Genomic DNA, 24,224 nt, shown 5'->3' on the forward strand with positions numbered 1-24,224 from the left:
CGAGCAACATTCTTTTGGGGCCAACTTTCCCCATTCTCTGCAGCAATGTTTTCAGTGTGGATTCTGTACGCAGGAAATTTGTACCTCGACACATCTCACTCGCTATTCATATATTTACTCACTACCTTCTTGTTTGCCACACTTTCTTTAGTGTCGTCCAACTTGTCTTTGTCAAGTGAAAGTATATTTATTTATGGTGCATTGTATTTTTATCGAATTACTTTGTACTCCAAGTCCAAGGGTATTTTCAAGGGGATAGATTTCAATTTCATAAACTATGGATCAAGAGGAAACATTGGTTGATGTTCCACCTACTTTGAAAAGTGAGGAACTTTCGACGACAACTGCCGCCAGCACTAATGATGATGACGACGACAAAGCTCCACCACCCCCTCCGGTCGAGGAAGTATCATATCCCATAACTGTGATTTACTGTGGAAATTGTGGGCTTCCACCTGAGGTACATATAATCATTTAACCAATTAATACATCTATTTAATTCTAGACTTATTTGGTTTTCCTTAATGTTGCAGTATTGCGAGTATTATCCAGACTACGACAATTGTCGAGTATGGTTAGAAGCAAACTTACCAGATTTCGGAGGGGTGAGCACATTTTTGCGTCTAATAAACCAATAAGATTTGTAAACAGGGTTCATCCTAATTACAATAATGTATTTGGTAACGGTAAAAAATACTGCTGTTTTTTATTTATTGTACGAGTAGTTGTCAATCAGCGAGGGTGGTGGTGAAGAAAAGAAGAAGGGGCGACAAAAGCGAGGAGGGAAAGGTCTGGTTTCAGGTATAGGTTTATTACTACTGCTTATATGTTAAATGTGGAACGGTCAAGGGGAAATATATTATTTATTTTATCAGCAAAGAAACCTGGAGGAAAGACGGGTCCCAAGAAAATCTGCCTGTCTCGAGCCCCACGAGGAAAAAGGAAATCAGTAACAGTAGTAACTGGACTGGGGACATTTGGGGTGGACTTGAAAATAGCTGCAAAATTCTTCTCCTCCAAGTTTGCGTGTTCATCCTCAGTTACCGGTGATGATGAAATTGTCATTCAGGGGGATGTAAAGGACGAACTTTTTGATTTGCTCCCTGAAAAATGGCCAGAAGTAAACTAAGCAAAACCTACTACTACTTACTTGTCTCGTATTAAGAATGGCAAATTATGATAATAATCAAATTATTATTATTACATAGGTCGATGAAGATTTGATAGAAGACTTGGGAGATCAAAAACGATAATAACCACACCGAGCTTGGCTGAGTTCAAGCACAGTGCAATGATGCCGTGTGAATTTATAAATTCTCAATTTTATTGTTTACTATTTGCTAAATCGTCAATATTCATAATAACAAAATATTTAACATACAGTGTGAAAGTTTAATATTGAGCAAGATTCATAAATCCATAATTTGTAAATGCAAGATATTCATTTTTGGTACGCATTCATTTCATCCAATCGGAATTCCTAATTCTATAACCAGTATATAACCTTTACAGATTTAAGACTGGTTGCTTAACTGTAGTGTCACAAAACTTTAGTTATTATGCAATAATGCAAATATATTTAATTGGTCTTCATTTGTTTCCATTCCAATGTGCTCCAGTCCTTTAATGGTCTGCTGTAGAGCCAGATTGACACCAATATAACGGAATGGCACACGGTTAAACTCAAACTTGACCAGGGTGTAGCCGGAAACACATTCCAAGACATCTCAATTATTCCGAAAATAGCCAGCCTATCAAACAATTAACGTAACGAGACGTTATTTGTTAGTTTAATTTTTGAATTGCGGAACATAGGTTATTATATAAGTAGATGATAAAATCTCACTTGACTTTAACCGGCAGACGAGTTGACCAGAGCAGATACGGAATTGTGTGGTAGTACCATACATAAAATTGGTAATGCAGTGATCGACTGAAGCAGATTCCAATGAAATTGGAAACAAACAGAGGAAAGAGCACAAGCTGAGATCGGATTTGCATAGGATATTTTCCTGCTTTGGATTTTGAAGCGTCGTTAAATTTGGAGTAGGATTGTAAATAGCGCATCCATACAGGAACGAAGGCGACTAAGGCAAGAATATGCGCTGATAAAAGCCCAATGTGGAATATCCTGTTCAAAAATATGTCTTCCGGGAGGAATTTCCAATTAACAGTCCACTCAAACAAGAAAACCCGTCCAAGATCAAAAGATCGAGAAATATAAGACCATGGATTGACGAGTAAAAATGGAAGAGCCAACACGACCTATTCACAAGAATTCACATAATCTATGAAAACGACACCCAATCATCGAAATGAAATTTAGTTGTAGGTACCTGTAGGCTACCGCACACGGCAAGTTGTACGATGGTATCAAATAAACTTAGCTGCGTAAGGTAAATTGTCAGCAAAGCTGGTGCGTATAACAGAACATTCATTTTAACCGAAACTGCCAAACTGCATGTATCAAAAGTTTTTATTATTAAAACAATTAGTTATTCATGAGAAGGATCAATCACATACTTATGTATTTACATACCTGAAAGCTAAGCTGCCCAATGTCCATCGCCCTTCTAAAAACTGATTTATAGCAAAATAACACAGCATCATGGCGATTGGATCATTAAATAACCTCAGGACAAAAACTGAATGAATCCTATACGATGTGAAAGTTAAGAAAAGAAGAGTGTAAGGGGGCACCTATAACACAAATGCAACATACATGCATTACTATACAATAAACAAGTTTTCCATAATTTTTCTCATAATAAAATCTTCAAATCATACTTTTCGTGATTTGCTATAAATTTTGAAGACTTGGTAGACTAGAATCAGATACAGCCCCACAAAAATCCATTGAGCAGTTACAATGTCATTTCCATTATTTGTTACAAAATAAAAGAGTGAAAATATGTAGACGAATCCAGCAGGATACACCTGAAACAGATTGGTTATTAATTAACGGTTTTGCATTTGAGCGCATTTTGCTCTAAAATGTTCATTATATTTACCAAAGGTCCAGTGTCTCCCTTTAAATACTGGTAGTCCAGCGTTCCATTAAGAAAACCTTCCACTTCCTGCATGTATGCTTTCCAATCAATTTCAGTGTCTGCATAATTGATTTTTTAAATTAAATTATATTACACAATCGTGCATTTATATAATTTCAATTTCACGAATAGTAATTAGTAATCTTACATGGCCTCCATAGGACAATGAATCCATTGATCACAACTTCACAACACAATAGAATAAGAGCAATTAGCCATGTGTATTCTGGATCTGTGAGGACTTTCTTCCCAAAGGCCACATTTATATATTTTTTGTAGAAATTGAACAAAGCCATAAAAATGCTAGGTGTCCTCTCATCATCTTTCTTCCGTGCATTTTCTTCACCTCCGGTCGTTGTTTGTTTGGCTTTGGATCGTGTTTGTGGAGCCATTCCTATTGCTTTCTTTCACTTTCTCTCCACAGGAATCTTTAGTCATTTACGCCTGCAATGCATGTTACTCATTTAGGCACGTCTTGTAGGATTAAGCACAACCTAGCAATATTTACTAGGTTGAAAGGATAATTTGACTTACAGTCATTTTTCCTGAGGAGAAAGCAGCAGCACTTTCACTTTCACCCAATTTCAACTGTATGAATACGCTGACTACACTTGTTAAGCGCCTAGCTTATGTCGCATGCATAGGATGAAACAACAAGTACTAAAATCAACCGGCTAGTTGGCGGATGGCACTAGACGGACAGCATGTGAGATAATCTGCCCGAAATGATACTGTGGTAAAAAAACAAGACGTTGATCCAAATTTAGCTTTCAAGAGTTTGTCCCCTTTTCTACGAACACGTGGCTCGGCTCAAAACAATCCTCGGTAGAAACCCGATAAGAATAAAAATACCCCTTCAAGAACCGAGTGTACTGAACGTGATTTGCAACCAAAACACAGATACAACATACACACGAAGAACCGGCTCTCGAGTTCTTCCGTTTTTGACTTTTACATCCAGAGAAAATATGCAGCTCTTTACAATATGCATATGTGTGGGCTCGTGTTAAATGCTTTTACAGGCTTTCATCAATACTGGATTTTGCAGATGTCACGTCATCAGATTCCTATATAAACACATGATCTTAATTCTTTCACAATTGGGAAGGACACTTATTTTGACTCTTTTATAGTACTTCCCCCCAATAATTGGGATTAGCGACTTCGTGGCGCTGAGAAGAGCGGCAGGTCTGCTTGCCTCGCAGCCCTCTCTCCGCTGAGTCTCTCTATTGAGGGAGCGAGTAAAGCTGCGAACGAAGTGCTGCTGGTTTGATGAGATAGACGCCTCTCGGTGTAGATTTTTGGAAGTGAGAATCTTTGACAACCTTTTCCCAATATCTCTCCTTCCACCACCATTGCATTGCACTACTGTATTCCTATTTCATAGCCTTGAATAGGTATATACCTGCCTGCCTCGCTCTACCACCACCATCTAATTCTGCTAAAGTAAAAAGAAAAGCAAATCGTCAAAGAAATCACTTTACTTCATTTATTGGGATGTGTCTCCTCCTCCGAGCTAGTTGCAGATTCAATTAAGAGAAAGCAGAGAGAAACCGCTCCGCACGAAGCCACGATACAAACAAACTTTAAACACATGCCATTATAAAAGTACATTATTTGTTGTTGTTAAATGTGAACTTGTGTTTGTTTTTGAAACGTTAAACATGTGAAACAACCAACCATAGTTAAAAATGTGTTGATTATGTGTGACAATTTAAATTGTCTCAACAAACCAAACTTTTAAATTAGACAAAAAAATCAAATTAAAGATGATAACATTTAAACATTTTCTTGGATTGGTTTGTTGATTTGTTAAGAATGAACTGGATGGCTTATCCAAAATGTGAAAGTACATCAAGCCCTGAAGGTATGTATCATGTATATATACAAATAAATATTTGAATTTGAAGAAATTGTAAAGGAAATTATTCCTAAGAATAGGTTTGGGTTTTTAAAAACTATTTGTGACGTGAGATAGTATTGGTTAGAAATATATATATTTGTAAACAAAACAGAAAAACGTTTAAATCATTGAAAATTTAATTGAATTACAAGATATAATCAGAAACTGGAGGGACTGAATATTCGTATTGTAGGAAATTAACAATTTAATACTGAACAAATTATGGCATCACAATCAAATTGTTGGTAACATATTTGCGATTTTTAATTACATTTTTTTATCTATAATCGAACAGTTGTTAAATAATTTACATCGGATTGACTGAATCAATATTCGAACATAAGTCAGTCTATTGATACTACTCAATAAAACCGATTTTATATCATCCCATCCCAACTTTATAGTTTATTGCTACAAGTATTTGAGGTTTAATTTTATTTGGTTTGGTTAGTCTGGATTGCCCAAAAATTCTAACTTTCCAATACTGTAATACATACATATAGTGCAAGCCATTTCGGTTTACAGAAGCTGTAACTATTTGTTTTTTTTCTCAACTTTATTTATTTGGTCTTCCTGATTTTGTACCCCTTTCTTCCCTATCTATGTTTATAAACGTTTGTTTAACGTTCTCAGTCCATCATAACTTAGTGCATGGTTTAATGTTTGAAAGTAAAGATGTGATGTTGAATGGAAAAGGGACATTCTTTCTTTGACTGTTAAATACAGCTACATTACTATTGTCCCTATTTTTACTTTACAGGAATCGTACGTTTAAAAAAGATGTTATGCTCCCAGTCGAAAAGACGCATGTAATCTTTCTCACATTATCGGAGTTAACGCATGGAGAAACTACACTAATACATTTCTGCATTATTGTGCCGGCTGATAAAAAGTCGTTACTTCTCATTCACTTCATCCGGATGAGCTTCGTCGCTTCAGATACCTTATCTACTCGAGGATGGAACTATCAAAAATCCACACATGATAAGTATCGTGGATTTGAGACTGCACTATAAATGGAATTATTATGCATCGACAGTGAAAGTAATCGCGACAAATGCAGTTGAGGTGTCGTGTTTCTCACAAACAATTGCACGGAACTGCATGTCGGACGATCTTCCATCCCTCTATTAAATACTGTGTGGAACAGTGAAATTAGTGTATGTGCATATACTTGTAACATAAGACAACATGTTTTGAGAAGAAGGATACTCATCAAATCCATCAAGAATGGAAATGAATCTTCACAAAGATCCGGTAAGTGGACTTGCTATATTTTCAAACGATAAAAAAGTGTCATTCTCATCTGTGAGGTTTTTGATGAAGAAAAGTGATTAAACCAATAATTTCAATCATGCATACATTTCCATAACCAATCATGCAGGCAGATATATTGCACATCATTCGTTATAAATTAAATATGTATAACAAGCATACATCATTGGTATATTCCCGAACGTTTACTCAAGAATGTAAATACACTTGATGGGAACGAAGGTCATTTTTATTAAAGTTATTTTTCTCTGTTTTCGTCTCCGAGCATAATTTCTTGCTGAATAGCGATGATAAATATCTAGTCTTGCAAGAGTGCTAAATTTTCCCAGCTGCGTGCATTATTTTATAATGGACTTGTCATGTACGATGTCTTTGCATTTCTATTTCTGACATGACATAAGTATATATGGTTTATTCCAGTCGGCCTGCCCGACATGGTATAAAATGCTCAAATTCGACTTGGTTTACGACAATTGAAGACACACGTTAAACTTCATTTACTATCAATTTGAGGATAAATTTCTCACAAAATATTCTTTAGTAGATTATTTAGTAGTTCACTATGTACTGTACGCCCGTCGTGTATACCTTGTCCCGAATTAGTCAATGGAATAAAACAAGCATAATCGATGTCCGGTAAATAAATAAATGACCGAGGAGGATGAGTAGAACCCAAGGTTGTGCGAAAGTGAGATGAGAGAAACCTGTTAGCACATTAGTGTGAACCCCAAATAAGGCATTACTTCAATACGGACACGACAGCGCATTATTATGATCATCATAAGTAATGCCCTCAATGATTATAGAAAAAACATATTTTTTGAATTTATATAAATTATAAAATAATATTAGTTTGAATTCCTGGATTGTGAGGACATGGTTAAATTGCAAATATGGCAAGCTTTCGGAATACCTTATTCCTTCCTCAGGTCATTACAATTTGAGAAAATTAAACTGTATATGCTTTTTTCTTCGTAGTCTGCATTTTGGATACATATAGTAGGCAGCTAGCTTTCCAGTTATTAGAATCTACAATAGAATGGGCAATCATAGGCATGGATAGGTTTATGTAAAATACCTGAAATATTGTAATAGACGATGATGATGGACTTAACATACGAGTGCCAAATTATTTGCCTGTTGCTGGGTTGGTGGTATCAATCAAGCCAGTTTATACATACATACATACAGAGTACAGAGTAAGATAGGACTGTGTAATAATAAGCGTTGAGCTACATGCACCCATTTTTATCTGTTTGCTTTTTTTCATCTTGTGTCTGGTTAAATCGTTTGTTTACTTCTGTCTACTCAGGTTTGTTCTTCCCAGCTTAACTTACAAAATAATGATGTGTGATTGACGGAATTCGCAAAATGTGTGAAGGTTTTTCTATTTTCATTCGCTCGTATACACATCTTGCTAGAAAGAATGCTCCATCCATCCGTTCCATTCTCAGATGCGAAACACTAATTATAGTTGTGCGGGGGAGGATGGACCGTGTGTGATGATGATGAGCTGTTTCCAATTCAGGCAGAGCTAGTCCAGTTGCAGTGCTATTATCAACTTTTTGTTCATGCCTTTATAGCAAAAAGATAAAAGGCCTTCAATAATACATGCTCATTTTGTTTCACTAATTTCTATGTATGTATTCGGGATGATAATTCTCCCCTCCTCTCCACCATCGAATTGTGCACTGCTAGTTATTACTAGTAGTATATGTAATAATTAAGTGACCATAGGATTAAATTATGAACACCTTGCGGGCATAAATATATCTATGTAAGAACAACCTACCAGTAGTAACAAGTAATTATGTGAACTCCGAAGCTCATGTTTTTTGAGTTAAGGTTTAAGAAGCGACTGAATTTGCTTATTTTCTGTATGTAATTTCCATACCGAGAGTTTTCTGAATCTAAGGCATATACCATTTTATATCTTGAGTCCATGAAACAGAACATGGCAGACAGAATAATACAAGGCGGCACGAAATGCATACGTATTGTATATAATTAAAAAATGGGCAAGTTAACAGTATCTCCCCCCAATTGACAAAACATTCAAGTCATTAAATATAATCATGATGGCATCATTGCATGAATGATGTAATCCTATTTTAGCTTTTAGCATCACTTGTTTCTTAGTTTGCGTTCTCCATATATCTCATTTTCCTGCTGTAATACAACTTGGCATTTAAAGACCGGCAGATAAGTTCTGCTAGTAATCATCATGAAGACCACCACAATAAGCAAATTAAAGTGAAGGCATGGTTCAGAATAGTAATTAATAATGGTGGGCAGAAGAAGAAGCGGTATAAGCTTTCAGCGCAGCGAAATAAAAACAATTCACGGAGGAGCCTCCAAATCGCGAGTGAATTGAATTTATTGAAGGATGGGTACATAGTTAGTAGTTTACATAAATAAGTGAGTGAAGTTGCAAAGAGTGTGAAGCTATATTATTATTACTATTATGTTTTATGGATGAATTATGGACGTACGACGACTACTTGCCGTACAGTCGTCAATCGTCATCAGCCTTTTCTGAATCTTAAAGAGACATGTCCATCCTTTATTTCAATTCAAATAATCAAACGTTATCGCCGTCACTATCCATATTATAGTCATGGGTGGAGGAGAATTAAATGCAATTATAGAAAACCAAAAGCTGTGATATGGTTTGGTCTGGCGTTAGTCAACAGGTCGGCCCATATGTACGTACGTATGATCTAATGTCCGCATACCCATTTTAATTCTCAAGATGCTGCAAAAAAGAGGCATCAATTGATGCCTAGCCCAGACTTTTACTTGTGCTGATGGATGATGATAGTTATGTAGTGCCAATTCAACTTAAGCTTTGATCTATTACTAACTAACTGCGGCGAACGAACGGTTAGGGATGTAGGGTGGGTTTAACTGAGACTGTAATTCAACTCCTCAATACTTGCTAGATAGATATTTACTAACTACTCGCAGTATCTCATTCTTCTTTGCTGCCTCGCACCTTCTCTGATCATCAACTTCATTGTGTTATAAAAAATTGTACACATAATTTAAGTCAGGGCCACGTGTTGGGGGATGTCGCTTCACATTATTATACAATGAGCGTTGCGTCGTGGAAGTAGTTCTGATAGATCACATTTTGCGATATTCTCTCCTGGCTGAGCCACAACAGGTCTTTTCTGCTCAACATTTTGATATTGGTTAGTAGTAGCCAACAGGTTTATCTTTCTTCACTCTGTAAGCAGGTTGTTGGAGTGAAGGACGTGTGCGATCTGTATACGCACTTTTGGTCATTATTAATATGTTATTGGAATTTGTTTCCAAACTTAAACCCACTCGTATATACGCATACATAGTAATACATACACATATATTGAGCTGTTGAATAAATAGTTGCACAGTTGTTTTGATCTCTCTCCACAAATTTGTGATTTTCCCACCACATACATACATACATACATATACTCAAGAAATTGGTCAACATTTAAACATTGAACCTAAGCCAGTAATTTAATGAAAATAAATCGTGAACCAATAAATCGTGAGTGAAGAGTGGTTTCTGAACATAAATTATCAGCAATCGCCTTTATGCCTTACACAGTAGTGATTCGAAACGATTTAGATGTAGACTGTGAAAAGTGGTTCAAAAAAATAAGTTTTAAAATTAAGAAGGGCGACAATGACAAGAAGAAACTTTGCACGAAGCGATACAGATTGAAACGGGTAGTTCTCTATGTAAAGGAACCGTTCTCGGTAAGTTTTCATGTGGGGAATTCAGAATTATGCCTCTGCCAACCCAAATATATACATCAAGTCTTATGCGTGACCACCCATAGTAAAATAATTGCATGTGCCGTCTGAGCATATGCTAAAAGCGACAAGTCCAACAGATTATTCGATTCTTGAAATCTGTAGCCCTTATGTTTGTATCTAATTATTTGCCATTGTGCACGTCCGCCGCACGGGGTAATATTAGGATATTTTCAAAAAATCTTCTATTACAATGTTTACTACTTCAAACGCAAATTCAAATCAAATGGTAAAAAACGAGCCACATTTCATTTTTAGTCAGTCGTAAAAAAGTTGGATTAGGCTGAACCATACGACTATTATTAGTTGCATATACCATATAGCGATGATAATAACGTAAACTGGCGATGATTTGCAAAACAAATCTGCTTTTCTTGGCATTCAGTTTTATACTTTTTCCTTGTGATTTATGCTTCTGGAGAAATTTTAAGTTTAAGGTTGTCTTTGATGAGTAGTTTATTTAATGACTCTAATTTTTTAACACTTAAGTGATTGAACAACATAAATAAATGATGAGCGCACAGACAAATATTATGCAGAATGGATTTCTCATCACTCGACAAGTGTGGAAGTAAGTGGCTGAAGCTGAAAATGAAGTACAGGCGGTCTTTAACTTGAGCATACAATATACATATTATTACATACACCCATCTAGAAGAATCAGAGAGAGAGCGAGAGAATTGATTTACCGAACTATCCGTTGCAATGCTAAATTTAATTTACATCTTCAAGTATTATTATTTGTGCTAAAATCCAGCAATATGAGTACTATACACACCATTGGATATTTCTCACCATCTTCGTCGTTTACGAACTCTAAGAAGTCTTGATAGTACGGTGATACAGAGTCTAAAAAATCTTGATTTTTATTGTAAGCCATCTTATTCAGCCGTCGTCGTGCTCATTTATGCATACGGATTGATTGAAAAATTCAATTTGGTAGCAAATCCTGAAGGTTGAAGGTATATAGTTAAGTAAATTGGCGAAATTTGGCGGCTGAATGAAATAAATTCACTAGTGTCAGCAATGTACATATTTCATGTTCATGTCTCTTAAAACCTGGAGTAGGTAGCTTTAGCGCGTGAAAGCTTTCTGTAACCAACTATGTGCAACCGAAAGATCATGTCATGGGATGTTTCAATTTATTCTCATGACAAGGCTTGAGATGTCGGCTTGTCGGATTTTCACTTTTTGGTTGAAAAAATTTATTGTTCATTTTTCGTAGATTTTTAAGCGCTATCAATTTTCACTTTTTGGTTGTATCTCCATTTCTTTGTGTTTATCAGTTTCATTGTGAGTGTTGAATTTAACGATATCACATGTCCAAAAGTTGCAAGGCAGACATACATAAAACTTCAAAATTTGTTCAGCATTATGAATTTCACATTGAATGTGTCTGTCCCAGTTACGCTTATCGTCCGTACTATATAAACATTTAGTACAGCTGAAGCTTGCGTTACAATTAAACGCTGCTTTTCTCTTTGTGCAAATTTCTCTATGTGCCATATACTGCCGATTAATTGGACTGAAAGCCGGGCAATCAGGACAATACTGCATGTGGGTTTCAATAGAACCTTTGCATCTTTCAGTATGCCGGGTTAGCGTTGACTTCCAATTGCTTCGGAAACCACATTGGTTTTCACATTTATACGGTTTTTCATTCGTGTGAATCATAATATGTCTGGCTGTTTTTGCAGGGTTTGAATTTTTTAGATCTTTTTTGCAATACGGACAACTTGGAATGCTTGGATTGGTCAAATCAGGAAGGTCACATTCAATTTTTGAGGCTCGTTCTATGCTTTGATGTTCATCTGATGAACAACGAACGACACATTTCAAATTGATATGGTCGCTAAGATGTAAAATTGCATTGTCATAAGTGGGTTCGACCATGAAATTGAACTTCCTCATAGATTGAGAGACTATGATATAATCCAATCTGGATTTATAAATCTTGCTGGAGCCATGCGCAAATCTTGTAAAAATTTGTGTTGGCCATAGCTTGCTGCAAACATTTCCAAATTGGAATTCTGTGAATTTGTTTATGCATTTTTCATAATATAAACATCGTGGATCTGAAGATTTCATCGCTGGAATTATGTCAGTGTTCAACTTCATCATGTTGAAGTCTCCGACCCAAACAGAACTTATGTGTTTCAGTTTGTCGCATAATTGGCCGATTGTTGTCACCCAATTTTCCCGTTCGATATCTCTTAAACTGTCATTATTATGATGACATGGGAGATAAACATTAACAAAATAAATTGGGTTGTTTTCATTTACTGGATGCTTTACATTAATCATCATTATCCTTTCCATATTTTGCGTGGGGATGTGGGGAAAGCTTTCACTCATACGCGTATACTTTACTTTAAGACCCCTTCTGTAGAAAACGCAAACTCCATAATTCATGTAATCTGAATATTTAGCCTTTAATGAACTGTGGAATTTAGCGTTGAACCCATAGGTTAGAACCAGTTCATGAACTTTTTTCTCGTCGGATGGATTCAATTTCGTCTCTTGTATGAAAATTAAATCACTTCCTGCCCAAATGGGCATCATGCATCTAATCTTCACCTCATCAATTCCATTAGCATTCCAACAATGATAATGAAGGACAGAATCATTGACTGTCAATTTTCTTATTTTAGGTAATGACATTTTGAGGAAACAAATTCCTTCATTAATAACCGCACTAAGCAGCAATTTATGTGACCGCACTAAGCAGTAATTTATATAACTGCACAAACAGCAGTTGATTTTGTGACAAACCGCACTCAGCAGTTTTATTTATTATTAATTTACTTAAATAATATTCACTAATTCTAAGACTATTATTTAATTAAGTATTATTTTAAATATAAACTAACCTAAAATAAAACTAAACTAACTCTACGATTTGACGTCGGAACACACGACTCCGTAAATTTTCCTGTGAATAAAAACCAAATTTATATAAAATTATGCTTTTTTAACCAAGTTTAAATTGCTCCCAACTCACCTTAACCGAAATCAACGTCGACTAAACTAATAAAGCTCTGCTCTGTTCTGTAAAGAGATGAATCGCTGCAACCTCGATAAAAAAAGATTATTATTTATCTTTACTCACCTTATCCCGAACCGGCGACGAACAACAAAAACGACGAAAACAAGAAAAAATCCGGTCTACGCCGCTCTGCTATGATATGAGTTGATGGAATGAGAATCACAATTACAAATTAATCTTTGCTAACCTAGCTTTAAATGTATAATTAAATAAATTGATAATTACTCACGTTATCCTCCAACGGCGACCAACAACAAAGACGACGGACAAACCAACTTAGAATCCAAAGTATGCCGCTCTGTGATGAGTTGTGATGAGTTGTGATGAGACGGAATTTTGGTAAGTTAAAATTAATTTATAGTTTATTATTTAGGCTACATTATTCAAATAAATTATTACTCTTATCATTTCAGGAACCTAACTCATCACAGAGCGGCATACTTTGGATTCTTAGTTGGTTTGTCCGTCGTCTTTGTTGTTGGTCGCCGTTGGAGGATAACGTGAGTAATTATCAATTTATTTAATTATACATTTAAAGCTAGGTTAGCAAAGATTAATTATAAAAAAAAATTCAGAATGAGTGGAATCCAGCTACCCATTGCTCTTCTTCCAGGTCAAGGATATACCTTGACCGTTGAGTCGGTTGGATGGGACAGTGGAAGAGGAGCAGGTGGTGGTAGAAGAGGTGGGGGTGGACGAGGAAATGGGGGTGGGCGACGAGGTTGGGGTAGGCGACAAGGTTGGGGTGGGCGACAAGGTAGGCGTGGACGAGGAAATGGGGTCGGAATTGGTAAGTCGGATTTATTAAAAATTATTTCTTTTCTCATGACTACCTGTTACATTAATTACAGAAAAGCGAAATTGTTACAATTGCGGTAGGAAGGGGCATTTGGCCAGGTAATTAATATTTAAATTGTCATTAACCGATTTATCCACTTTAATTGCTTCTTTATTATTTAACTAGTAAATGCACATTTCCCAACAAAGTTCGTGTTCCCGGTTCGTCCGGTGGTGGTGCTCCAGCTGTTGGGTCATCAAACAGTACCCACTGTTCAGTTGACTCTTCCACTTCCGTTTCTTCTGTTGCAGGTAAGCAATCAAAAGTCTCCAGTCCTAAGACATGAATAAAATAAATAATTATTTTTAATTTAGAACAATTCAAGGCCATGGTCATGGCAACATCTGTTCCTTCTCCTGAGTCCGTAGCAGCAATCAGGTCCGCATATGAAGATGAACTGCTTCAAGATGAGGATGATGATGAAATGGAGTTTGTCTTCTGCGCCTAACGTAGGGACAATCCCGTCGTTATTAGTGAAACGATCAACAAAATCTAGGTTAAATCTCATCATCATCTTTCGTCGGTTAATCTTACCTTCTGTATAAAAACAAACTTTTAGTGCGCTCATGAAATCAAATTCCTATTATATTATAATAACCAGTATGTCCACTAACGGGAGAAATGTGTCCTCCTGTTTTCGTTGTGTTACGTTCTTACTGCCGTCATGTATATGTTGTATTAATCAATATTTCTTACAAATATTCCATATGCGTTATTTAAGAGAGATAATATTCTGTCGACGTCATATGTCGTTGAGTACGTAGAACCCTATCGTATCGTATTATCACCTCCTCCATGAAGAACTATTTCTTCGCACTATGTAATTGACTAAGGTGAAAAGTCTCACGGTATATATGCAATAAATTTTAAAATTTGCTAAACATCTGTGTTGTGTACCATGCACTTGTCTATTTACATATATTCAATCCTTTAATCAACATTAGGAAAAAAACATCCTCTACTCCACACAATTAATCCGGTTTACATTAAGGCACTTGTTTATTTGTTTATTTCGATTTCATTGGATTGAATGAATAACAATATGTACAGACCGAGTTATACTTTGGATGAATAAATTAATTAACTCTGGATACACCTGGATTAGATCAACATTTATACGTACAAAGTTATTCGCTCACAACACACTAATAGTCGTTATACATATCGGCACTACCTGACGCTATTCGATGTCCATTTTTTGACCAGCAGAAGTTAATCGAATATTTTTCAAACCCGTGTGAATGACCACTAAAAACTTTCACGGAGCGATTGGCTGGTGAAAAAGAACGTACGTCCCAAACTCGGAGAGTATTATCCATCGAATTGTTCAAAAAGTATATGTAAAAATTAAGACAAAAATATTACATTATTTTATTTCATAATTTTCCATAATACTTGCTCCTGATAATCTTACCTTCTATCGATAACTTTAAGTAGCTAATCGTGTCCTTATGGCCGTATAGAGTTCGAGCTACAGAGGCATTTCTCAAGTCCCACGTCTTAATTTCATTATCAATCCCACCGGAAATAATTTGCTCTTGATTTTCACCAAATGAAATGGCCGTCACTTGATATTCAGAATTCAATTTGATGACGGTTGCCACTTCAAATATAACAGCCTCTCTCAATTCTGACATTTAGGTTACAAAATCGGATTTAGATTTCTGGGTAGGATTTGCAACAACAAGTCTCCGATGAAAGGAAGCGAATGACACTGGAGGAAATGTTGAGTTTTTTAAGATGCCGTTTCATTCAAGTGACATGCAAATTTCAAGTCTAAATTTTCGCATTCCTTAATTGCTCTTCTTCCTCTGATTTTGTTACTACACTTTTACCAGTGTTAAGCACGTGTGTATTCTGCTTTGCTTTAGCGTAATTAGGGTAACAAAGCCTTAATTCTTACGAGCATGCTGATTGACAGATCTAATGATTGAATACTGCTACATACATACACCTTTGAATAATGTGGTAGCTATTTATTGCAGGAATCTTGTTTACATGTACATACTATCATCACTCAAAGTTGTCGAAAAATTCCAAGAAGGTTCGCATCACAATAATTTAGAACAAATCATTTCACGCTTCATCGCGGCTTCTTCCTCGAACTAAATATTGTTCTAATACATGATCAAGTTGCAAATTTAGTGTTGGAGAACATACATACATACACACACATACAATATTGAATGAGAAATTCTGATGTTTTCTTTCGTCAACTTGAAATATATGTATATATCAATGCTTATGTTTTGAGGGTGAGAGAATATATAGGATTTGGAGGTAGGCTGTTCAAGAAAAAAGTTTCATGTCACATTTTTACACGGATATTGCGTCGTCTACAGTTGAGGATACCAAGTTGGACTGTAAGTCATTATAAGCAATAGATAAATAAGAAGCGTGTTTTGCAGACTAAACCAAAGTATTTTAAAACCAACCATAACCCGATAACCCCCAACCCACGATCGCCATGTGGTAGTGTAGTACATGCCGTCGTATGCATTTAGTTTTTCGGAATCGGAAACGCCTGCACTGCACCCTCGCTCATCCAGCTCTTTTGCATGAATCTTGGCATGACATATTTGAAATGAAAGCGAGCATATCACTCTCCATTCACAAAACTTTGGCAAACGACCATGTTCGTAAGACAGGAGGGAGTGTAGTTGCATATTTGAACCATTGCACCTCCGTCGGAAGAAAGCATAAGCTGCGGGGATATGAAGGGAATGAAACTCCTTTGAGCGAATGAATATGTACAAGTTCCTGACTGATACTCCAATAATCATGTCTCCCTCTTTCTGGTCATCATAATTTTACAGTTTACTAGAGTTTAAGATATGGTTCGTCATGCAATTGATAAAATGGACAATGCCACTTGTGAGAGATTTTCTAATCAAATTGTTTACTATTTGTGACCAGATTAAGACTGCAGTTGTGTTTGTGATGAAATATCTAAAGCTACAAGTTTTAGATGTAGAACGTGTCTGTACTATTTGTTGAATGAGTATATATGTAGAGGTTAGACTAGCTATTGGCTTCTTCTATGTAATTTTGTGTCATGCCAGTAAAAGCAGAAGTAGTCTAGTCTAGATCTGTAAGTTGAATGGTGCTAATAGTTTCTGGAGTGACAAAGTAGTTAAATAGTCATTCCACGAGTCCCATCTAGTTTGCTGCTCCAATTTAAATATTTCACTCATTATTTCTGATCAACACAACCTAATTTGTGAGTGGTAACTGTGAATTCTTTGTTTCTTCCGAGCGACTAAAGTTCTGTTGGTTTAGTGTGGTGACGTAGTGTTAAATATTGTAGCTTTGTTCCTGCTCTTATAAATTTTTACTCGTGTTCCTCGACTTAAAAAGACATTTCATAAGTGCATAAAACATACATAGATAGTGATACGACAAGGCGATATACAATTTTTCGAAAAAAACTTTGTCATCTCGGACCACCTGTAGTAATTCTGACCATAACTACAAAAACTTTATGTATGTATATCGCCTTTGATATTATTGCGAATATCTACATGTACAATTCGTAAAATAATAATGTGTTGCTGAACTGAACACTATTTTGAGTTACTTGATTTACTTGTTTGACTCCCCCTCTGTCAGTTGTCAGTTACTGTTAATGAACTATTCATTTTGTTTACACCTTGCATTCATTTATCGGGAATTTGCATGTGGTTCATTTCGCTCATATAATGTTTTCCACACTTTCCATGACTCATCGTCATGTACAGTTTTATATCATTAGTTTAATTATTCTGCTTAATTTGTACTTGACAAATAAAGCAGGGTGAAAATAAGAAATGGCTCTTGATTGTAAATCATCGCTCTACGAGTCATCATCACGAAGTGGATAATGAGCAATTTTTTGCTCTAGAGTTTCAAACTCATCCGATGAAATATCAAACAAATTGGGTTAGACCGAGCTGGCAATCAATCTCTCAGGTAGGTTATATACCTGACGACTTTTTACACGGATATACGTATTCAATGTGTATTTTAAGCAGTGAGTCAGCAGTAATAATAATAATGTTCTTTTTTGCAAAGGACCATTACAGCAATAATTTTTGATATTGCCAGAGTAAGTTTTGATCAAATCAAAGGGGTAACACACCGTACATCATCATCCTCATTTTCATGCTGAACAAGTAGCAAATCTTTAATGATTCACAACCATTTGTTATGCTTTTTTTGTAGGAAATCCAGGTGTGATGCGCTGAGTTGTTGTTGCATGTAGGTAGACACAAAGTACGTAAACATAGAAGCTGCGTACATACATAGCTTACATATTTAGTAGCTTAAAACATGTCCTGAAATGTTAACATTCTTTATAAAGTAAAACGTGGCAGGATTACGGCAACTGTTGAGTTTAGTGAAGTGTGCAGAGCAGCAGGATGGCAAAAAGGAAAGCTTATCCCTCCCAACAAATGGTATATGTATCTACGTATACAATGAATTGGTGCAGAATTCAGTTTTTGCAGCAGTAGTCGACTTTATTTCTATTGTTATCGCGAGCTGTCATGTTCGTACTGTGTCGAGGGAATGAGGCAGTGGGAATTGTGATAGGGAGTAAAACACGAAAAACGATGAGGTACTGTTATAATGGGAAAGAGGAGTAGTGCAACCTCCTCCTCCCACTCTTGCTGCTGTGATTATGATGATGATGATGATGTTACCGATGATGATACAACAAGACCGATGCGATAGTGTCACAGTGATTCTTGTTGCAAATAGCAATCAAATTGCTCAGTCGTCGTCCTAGCGTGAATCTTGTCGTCGTTCAGATTAGATTCGAATTTGAGATCTCATCATTCCTTCTGCTTGCACGACCATGGCAAGCATTTAATTCGGCAGAATAATAGCTGCGAAAAGTTTTTTAAGCTGTAATTTATAAAAGTGTAACAAATAAGTACAAAGTTTAGTGTCGATAATAAGCAGGCTACTAGTTTAAAAGTTTTCCTCTCAAGGGCATTTATTAGCATGTGCATACGTAGTCAATGCCAATTTAGAATAGATTTGTGTTGCGAAACGTTCTTTTTATAAGTGTACAATTTTTTGACTCATTTCCCATTAGCTGATAAAGTTCGGATTTCGAAAATGATGATGTGACTATACTTGGAAAAGTGTCAAACTTATATGTCTCAATAATTGCACCAGTGCCGTGCTTCATAGATAGTCATGAGAATGAGGTCGACAGAAGTTGTGTCAATACAGGCAGATATCCTGAATTAAGTGAGTTTTAACTAAAAGTTATCCAACAACAATCATTAAAGGTATCCATCCTACTACTTATGTATGAACTACTTATTACACGCTTACTACCCAATTAAATAGTTCAACAAAAGTGTTTGCATAAAACGTACTTCGCATATATTCCACGAAATTACATTTCTTTCCAAGTTTGCATAATCCTAAATATTATACGTGGACATTGTCATCTACGTATAATGATACGAAAAAGTTTAGGTTACTCTTGAAATAAGTTTAGTTACGTACATTAAAGAGATAATAAGATTTGCCAAAAAGCAAATCGCCATACGAGGTATTTACGCCTAGTTTTGAAACCCTTTGCACAATGAAGCTCGATTTCAAAATCAACGATTTTGAAAAGAAATAAACGATTTTCTATGCAAAATCAAAATGTGAGACAAATTGAGTGTTGCTCATCATCATACTTTTTTTCACTTGGTGGATTTAAACTTATCCCTAGTTTTCGTTCGAGTTAACCATAATCACGCAATTAAGAAAGATTAAAGAAATTTAGGAATAGAATTTGTCAGTATATTGACTTTGACATTAGGTTCGCATTAACTTGTTTCGTCTTCTTTTTGACAAGTCATGGTGAATATTGGGGTTTATGCACTTATTTCATGGCTCTTGAAGAATATAACAATGTTAGTGCATATATAATTCTTTGTCATGGTCTATGTCAGATCTATTGCGAATATTTTATGACAGTTTGTGTTAATTACAGAGTGGCTTTGGCCTGAGACGTGTGAAGATTCGAAGGGAAGACAATGGATTTGGATTCACATTGTACGCAACACTAATAATACATATACTATAACACTGTATATAATGAATTAACAATAATGCGCCCAACAAATAATTATTTTTCGAACTTGGCCAGAAGGGTCAGTTCCTATTGAATCTTATCAAAACTTGACTTTTATCTAAACTGACTGAGACGCTGGAAAGAGTGCGCATTTGTTGAGCTCATTATTGTTCACGTGTATTTAAAAGATGTTCAACTAATTAACAATTCTTAATGCAGGCGACATTTTATCGTGTACCCCCCTGAGTTGTACAATAATGTAAGTTTATTGAAAATTTGTTACTTTTAATAGTAGTACCGTACGTACTATGCAATCATGGCTGCTTAGAAATATTCTTCAAGGCAAACATGTCAGGTAACTCTGACTGAATTGCAGGATTCTCAGGATGATGAGAGGAGAAACCCAAGTTTTTTGGTAAAGTCGGCAACCGCAGTTGATACAATTTTTGTTCGTCATGTTGTTCCAAACGGTCCTGCTGAGCGTGCAGGTTTGTGCGTAGGTAAGATGATCCACCAATTTGCACATGTCTGTATATATATAAATATATAAATAGCGTTGCCTTTTTTGGTTTAAAAAAATTTGAATTGATTAAGTTTACTGGCTTTTCACAACATGCATTTAGTTATGCAAAAAACAATTCACTTTGTAGCAGCAGAGTTTTCCGATACTCGCGCACGCATATTGACAATATTTTGTTATTAGCACTTTTAAGTCGCAATTTTGATTTTGTCAGGACTTGTCCTCTTGCTTTTTCATGCGACAATTATGACTACTGATCACGTTGAATGAAAAACTTGGTTGATGATCAATCGCATTTTGTTTTGTTTTACTGATTTGGTTTGTTTTATTTTTTTAATCAAACACCTACTACCCGCATTTCTTGGTTTGCCGTGGTTGGTTCTATTTTTTGCCCTCCCTGCTGCCTTATTGCACTGACACGACGTGCATCTTGGAATGTGCTGCTTGGAATCCTATTCAAAATCCTTAGGTGACCGCATTGTAAGCGTAAACCGAAGGACAATCTTCGGACTCAGTTACGGTAAGTCATTCGGTAGTGAAAATCCCGACATTCACTCTTATTTACAACGAGACTACGTAAATTAATAGGCTTTAAAGTTTTACAACTTTAGGTTCAAAATCTACAGTTCATAGTTGAAACTCGTGTTTTGACACAGTAAAAGATTTTCGATCCTGAAGCACCTGGATTTTATGTAACAGAGAACTCTTCTAGTGTAGTCCAGATTTAAATAGGTGCATTCCATCATTCAAAATGTAATTTCAATATATAGTGCATCGATCAACTGTTTCTCTGATTTATATGATCTATTTTATGCGATTCATCTTCCTCAAAAAATAGAATGCTTAGTTCTGAAGCACAAATGGGAATGAGTGGCACTCGGTGGAGAAAGCAGGATTTATCAAAATAGAGAGGTCTTGGCGTGAGAGAATATGCATTGCAATTCCATCTTCAACAATTCTGGTTATAAAACTCAAGCTATTAACATCAAAAATCAAATCCAATTATTATGTAACAATTGACCTTTCAAATATATATTCCAACTATTCAACTAGACTGTATGTATCGATATTTACGTATGTAGCTCATTAGAATTCACATGTAGGATTCAATCGTGTTAGATCTTAACACAGAGTTAAGAATTTAAATAGGGTTGTATGATCTAATTTGCATAGATTGATAATATATTGAATGCACGACGCACCTTTACTTGTAAATATGTATAATAATGCTACCATTTGATTTTTGAAGGAATTCTCTTTATAAGAAACCGTACATATAATCCATGAAAGATTCCTTAATTTTATATCATTGTTAGTCCCTGATTGGGAAATTTGAGACTGGTGAAAGTGGTATATATTTACATTGTCGCATCACAGCTATGTCATTCTTGTATGCGTTTTATTTTTATTGTTATTTTTCATTCTTGTTTATTACACTACAGACAATGTGGTACAATTGATTCAAAAAAGTCCACACGTTCTCCGCTTGGAAATAACTCCCAAGCAATACGATACTTTGCAATTGGTAAGATGCGCATATGTAATAATAAACACGCAAAATTACAATTTAAATATTAATTCGCTTCAATCCTTGTTCACTGCTTTGAATGAAAACATGCAGTTTCCTTTGCTATTTACTTTTGCTAGTATAATTAATTTACGTATTAGTAACATTCTCCTTTTGAACATGTTCAAACGTGCCTTACGTACTTATATACCAACGAACACGTATGTCTAACGATTGTGTTATTTTTATTTCCCAAAGTTTTTTGAGGATACTGCATACCGCCCAGAATCTAATTTGGTTCCAGTTCAACCCCAAAGGCAACGTCACATACATTACGCTCATCCAACGAAAGCTGGAACTTATTCAGATAATTACAGTTACCCACAGTTGGGTTATCTTCACCCCAACAATCAGTCGTGGTACTCAAATAACTCTAATCGTGACCCAATCTACGGATACCCCAGCAACAACGTATCGACAGAGTCGTTCTTCTTAAACCCAGCTGCAGAACAAGGTAGTATGTCCTCGCAGCCGCATCCCTCGGCCGGCTCAAACCCGCAACTGTTTTCTCATCTGCCACGTCCCACCCCTTACAAATCATCTACCGTTTGGTCAGGTTCGAACCAACCCTCAGTCAGGAACTCGGGAGGAGTAACTGCAAGCAAGGCACAGAACAAGGTGAACCAACCCCAAACGTACTATCCCTTTAACCAAGACCTGCACTCATCGACTTCCTTGGGTACAACTCACCTCTGGAAAATCTCGGAAATCAAAGAGGAACCAATAAATTCAGCTGGTGCCAAAAGTGCCGAGAGCATTCTTACCTCTGCTGGTTGCAATTCTGTGGAGTTCCAAGATCATCATGACACATCTCAACGCTCTGAAAGCATGGAATGCCTCAATAGAGTACCTCCAATCCAACCTGACCGAAACACGAGCACGAGTGGTCACTGGCCCACCGTAAGACCGGGTCAAGGTCAAAGGTTCATGTCCTACGATGAAAACAGTCGCCCGGAAACCTCTAGTCACAGAAGGGAGTCTACTGGTTCAATACCAAATTCCAATGTTCAAAGTGCTATGGTTGTAACAATGGCAAGCACAAATTCAAAAATGCAAAGTTCATATCAACCCGAATTGAGCGATTCGGGTTCGTCTTTGGGAGGCTATAATAGTTCTGCCGGCAACACGGGGACAGGGTATGAAACTAAACTAGTTGACCGTATTCGTCGAAGTTGTGAACAGAAGGAAGAATTTCTCAAAAGGCCCAATCAGCCCATGCAGTGGGCCCCCATCCAGTCCTCCTCCTCCACTGGATTTCCCAAAGAATTGTACGCGCTTCCCCAAAAGTTCGAAAAAATCCCATGGCCACCTGCAAACATTGTTCCAACAGTTACCACTGCGAAACCCCCACTGATTCAAAGTTGTCACGCAAATTCAGGGAGTTTTGATAGTCAAATGAAAAATATGAACAACGTCTCAGTAATTAATGTGCAACACTATCAAAATCCCTCCACACCTAGCAGAACTAGCATCAATCCTGTATCAGAAAGTGACAGTTTTTCTGCAAGCCCAAGTAAAGATGGTGCTTCCTCTTCTGCAATGTACCAACCTTCACAACCCCGAAGCCTGAGTCCCTCCTGGCTCGAGTACGCCCCCAGAAATAGGACAGTTATCGTAGGAAGTAGAAAGTTGCACTGTGATCCACCCCCCAATTGGAATCCAGAATCCCAGAATTTGGAAGGGCAGCAGCAGCAATACAACGAGATGAGCAGCAGTGGATTGAGTCCATCCGCAGACGGTACTACATATATTAACAACAATATACCTACTTAAGTATTTCGGCTTTTATTTCGCTAATTACAATACGCTAAAATAAATTAACTAACAAAGGATAAGGGGGAAAGTGACGAATAATTAATGTTACTAACAAACAGGTGCTGGGGAAGTAAAATTAAGACCACGCAACGATGACCTTGGTTAGTGGACATGACAATTATGCATTGAGAAGCTTATTTATTATGTATGCAATCTCTATATTTTGTCTCTACATGAAATGATTTTTCTAGATGACACGGAGAGATTGGTTCGCCGTGTGTCGTATTTGAAAGCAACATCTTCCCCGATTGACATGGATAGGAATAGTACTAGTCCCACTTCACCTACGTTAAGGTATGATCTGTCATTCTCCAATTTCTTCGTCTACTTAATTACCGGTTATAAATA

At 36.4% G+C, this 24,224-nt stretch overlaps 4 protein-coding genes across 10 annotated transcripts in view; 3 read left to right on the plus strand and 1 right to left on the minus strand.

Annotated features, from left to right (window-relative positions):
* The first annotated feature begins 89 nt into the window (after positions 1 to 89).
* LOC110846319 (density-regulated protein homolog) lies at positions 90 to 1,396 on the plus strand. Its single transcript, XM_022093025.2, has 5 exons — positions 90 to 460; positions 534 to 605; positions 726 to 801; positions 876 to 1,120; positions 1,209 to 1,396. Exons 1-5 carry the CDS (start codon positions 278 to 280, stop codon positions 1,251 to 1,253), a joined length of 621 nt encoding a protein of 206 aa, XP_021948717.1. The 5' UTR covers positions 90 to 277; the 3' UTR covers positions 1,254 to 1,396.
* Positions 1,307 to 4,191, minus strand: LOC110846318 (dol-P-Man:Man(5)GlcNAc(2)-PP-Dol alpha-1,3-mannosyltransferase). The gene is made up of 8 exons (XM_022093023.2): positions 3,585 to 4,191; positions 3,199 to 3,494; positions 3,012 to 3,109; positions 2,788 to 2,937; positions 2,540 to 2,700; positions 2,337 to 2,457; positions 1,847 to 2,265; positions 1,307 to 1,751 (listed from the first exon to the last, which is right to left on the minus strand). Exons 2-8 carry the CDS (start codon positions 3,440 to 3,442, stop codon positions 1,580 to 1,582), a joined length of 1,365 nt encoding a protein of 454 aa, XP_021948715.1. The 5' UTR covers positions 3,443 to 3,494; positions 3,585 to 4,191; the 3' UTR covers positions 1,307 to 1,579.
* A 261-nt stretch (positions 4,192 to 4,452) lies between these two features.
* The window catches only part of LOC110845747 (rho GTPase-activating protein 23), a 30,291-nt gene continuing 10,519 nt past the window's right edge, over positions 4,453 to 24,224 (plus strand). Inside the window, exons 1-10 of one of the 7 annotated variants that reach the window (XM_035849689.1) lie at positions 4,453 to 4,917; positions 5,714 to 6,210; positions 19,894 to 19,955; positions 20,194 to 20,233; positions 20,351 to 20,474; positions 20,964 to 21,014; positions 21,937 to 22,019; positions 22,260 to 23,799; positions 23,936 to 23,977; positions 24,068 to 24,170. In XM_035849689.1, the coding sequence (XP_035705582.1) occupies positions 6,184 to 6,210; positions 19,894 to 19,955; positions 20,194 to 20,233; positions 20,351 to 20,474; positions 20,964 to 21,014; positions 21,937 to 22,019; positions 22,260 to 23,799; positions 23,936 to 23,977; positions 24,068 to 24,170 (2,072 nt within the window). In that variant the 5' untranslated portion in view covers positions 4,453 to 4,917; positions 5,714 to 6,183. Of the gene's footprint in view, positions 4,918 to 5,713; positions 6,211 to 9,341; positions 9,976 to 19,774; positions 19,814 to 19,893; positions 19,956 to 20,193; positions 20,234 to 20,350; positions 20,475 to 20,963; positions 21,015 to 21,936; positions 22,020 to 22,259; positions 23,800 to 23,935; positions 23,978 to 24,067; positions 24,171 to 24,224 lie in introns of those variants that run through there. The other 6 variants (XM_035849693.1, XM_035849687.1, XM_035849691.1 and 3 more) reach the window with 6 other exon arrangements.
* On the plus strand, positions 9,982 to 14,797 carry LOC118434941 (glycine-rich protein 2-like). The gene is made up of 6 exons (XM_035849696.1): positions 9,982 to 13,417; positions 13,492 to 13,578; positions 13,654 to 13,868; positions 13,930 to 13,975; positions 14,043 to 14,167; positions 14,231 to 14,797. Exons 1-6 carry the CDS (start codon positions 13,392 to 13,394, stop codon positions 14,362 to 14,364), a joined length of 633 nt encoding a protein of 210 aa, XP_035705589.1. The 5' UTR covers positions 9,982 to 13,391; the 3' UTR covers positions 14,365 to 14,797.

The sequence above is a fragment of the Folsomia candida genome, unplaced genomic scaffold, assembly GCF_002217175.1.
Source record: "Folsomia candida strain VU population unplaced genomic scaffold, ASM221717v1 Fcan01_Sc003, whole genome shotgun sequence".
NCBI lineage: Eukaryota > Metazoa > Arthropoda > Collembola > Entomobryomorpha > Isotomidae > Folsomia > Folsomia candida.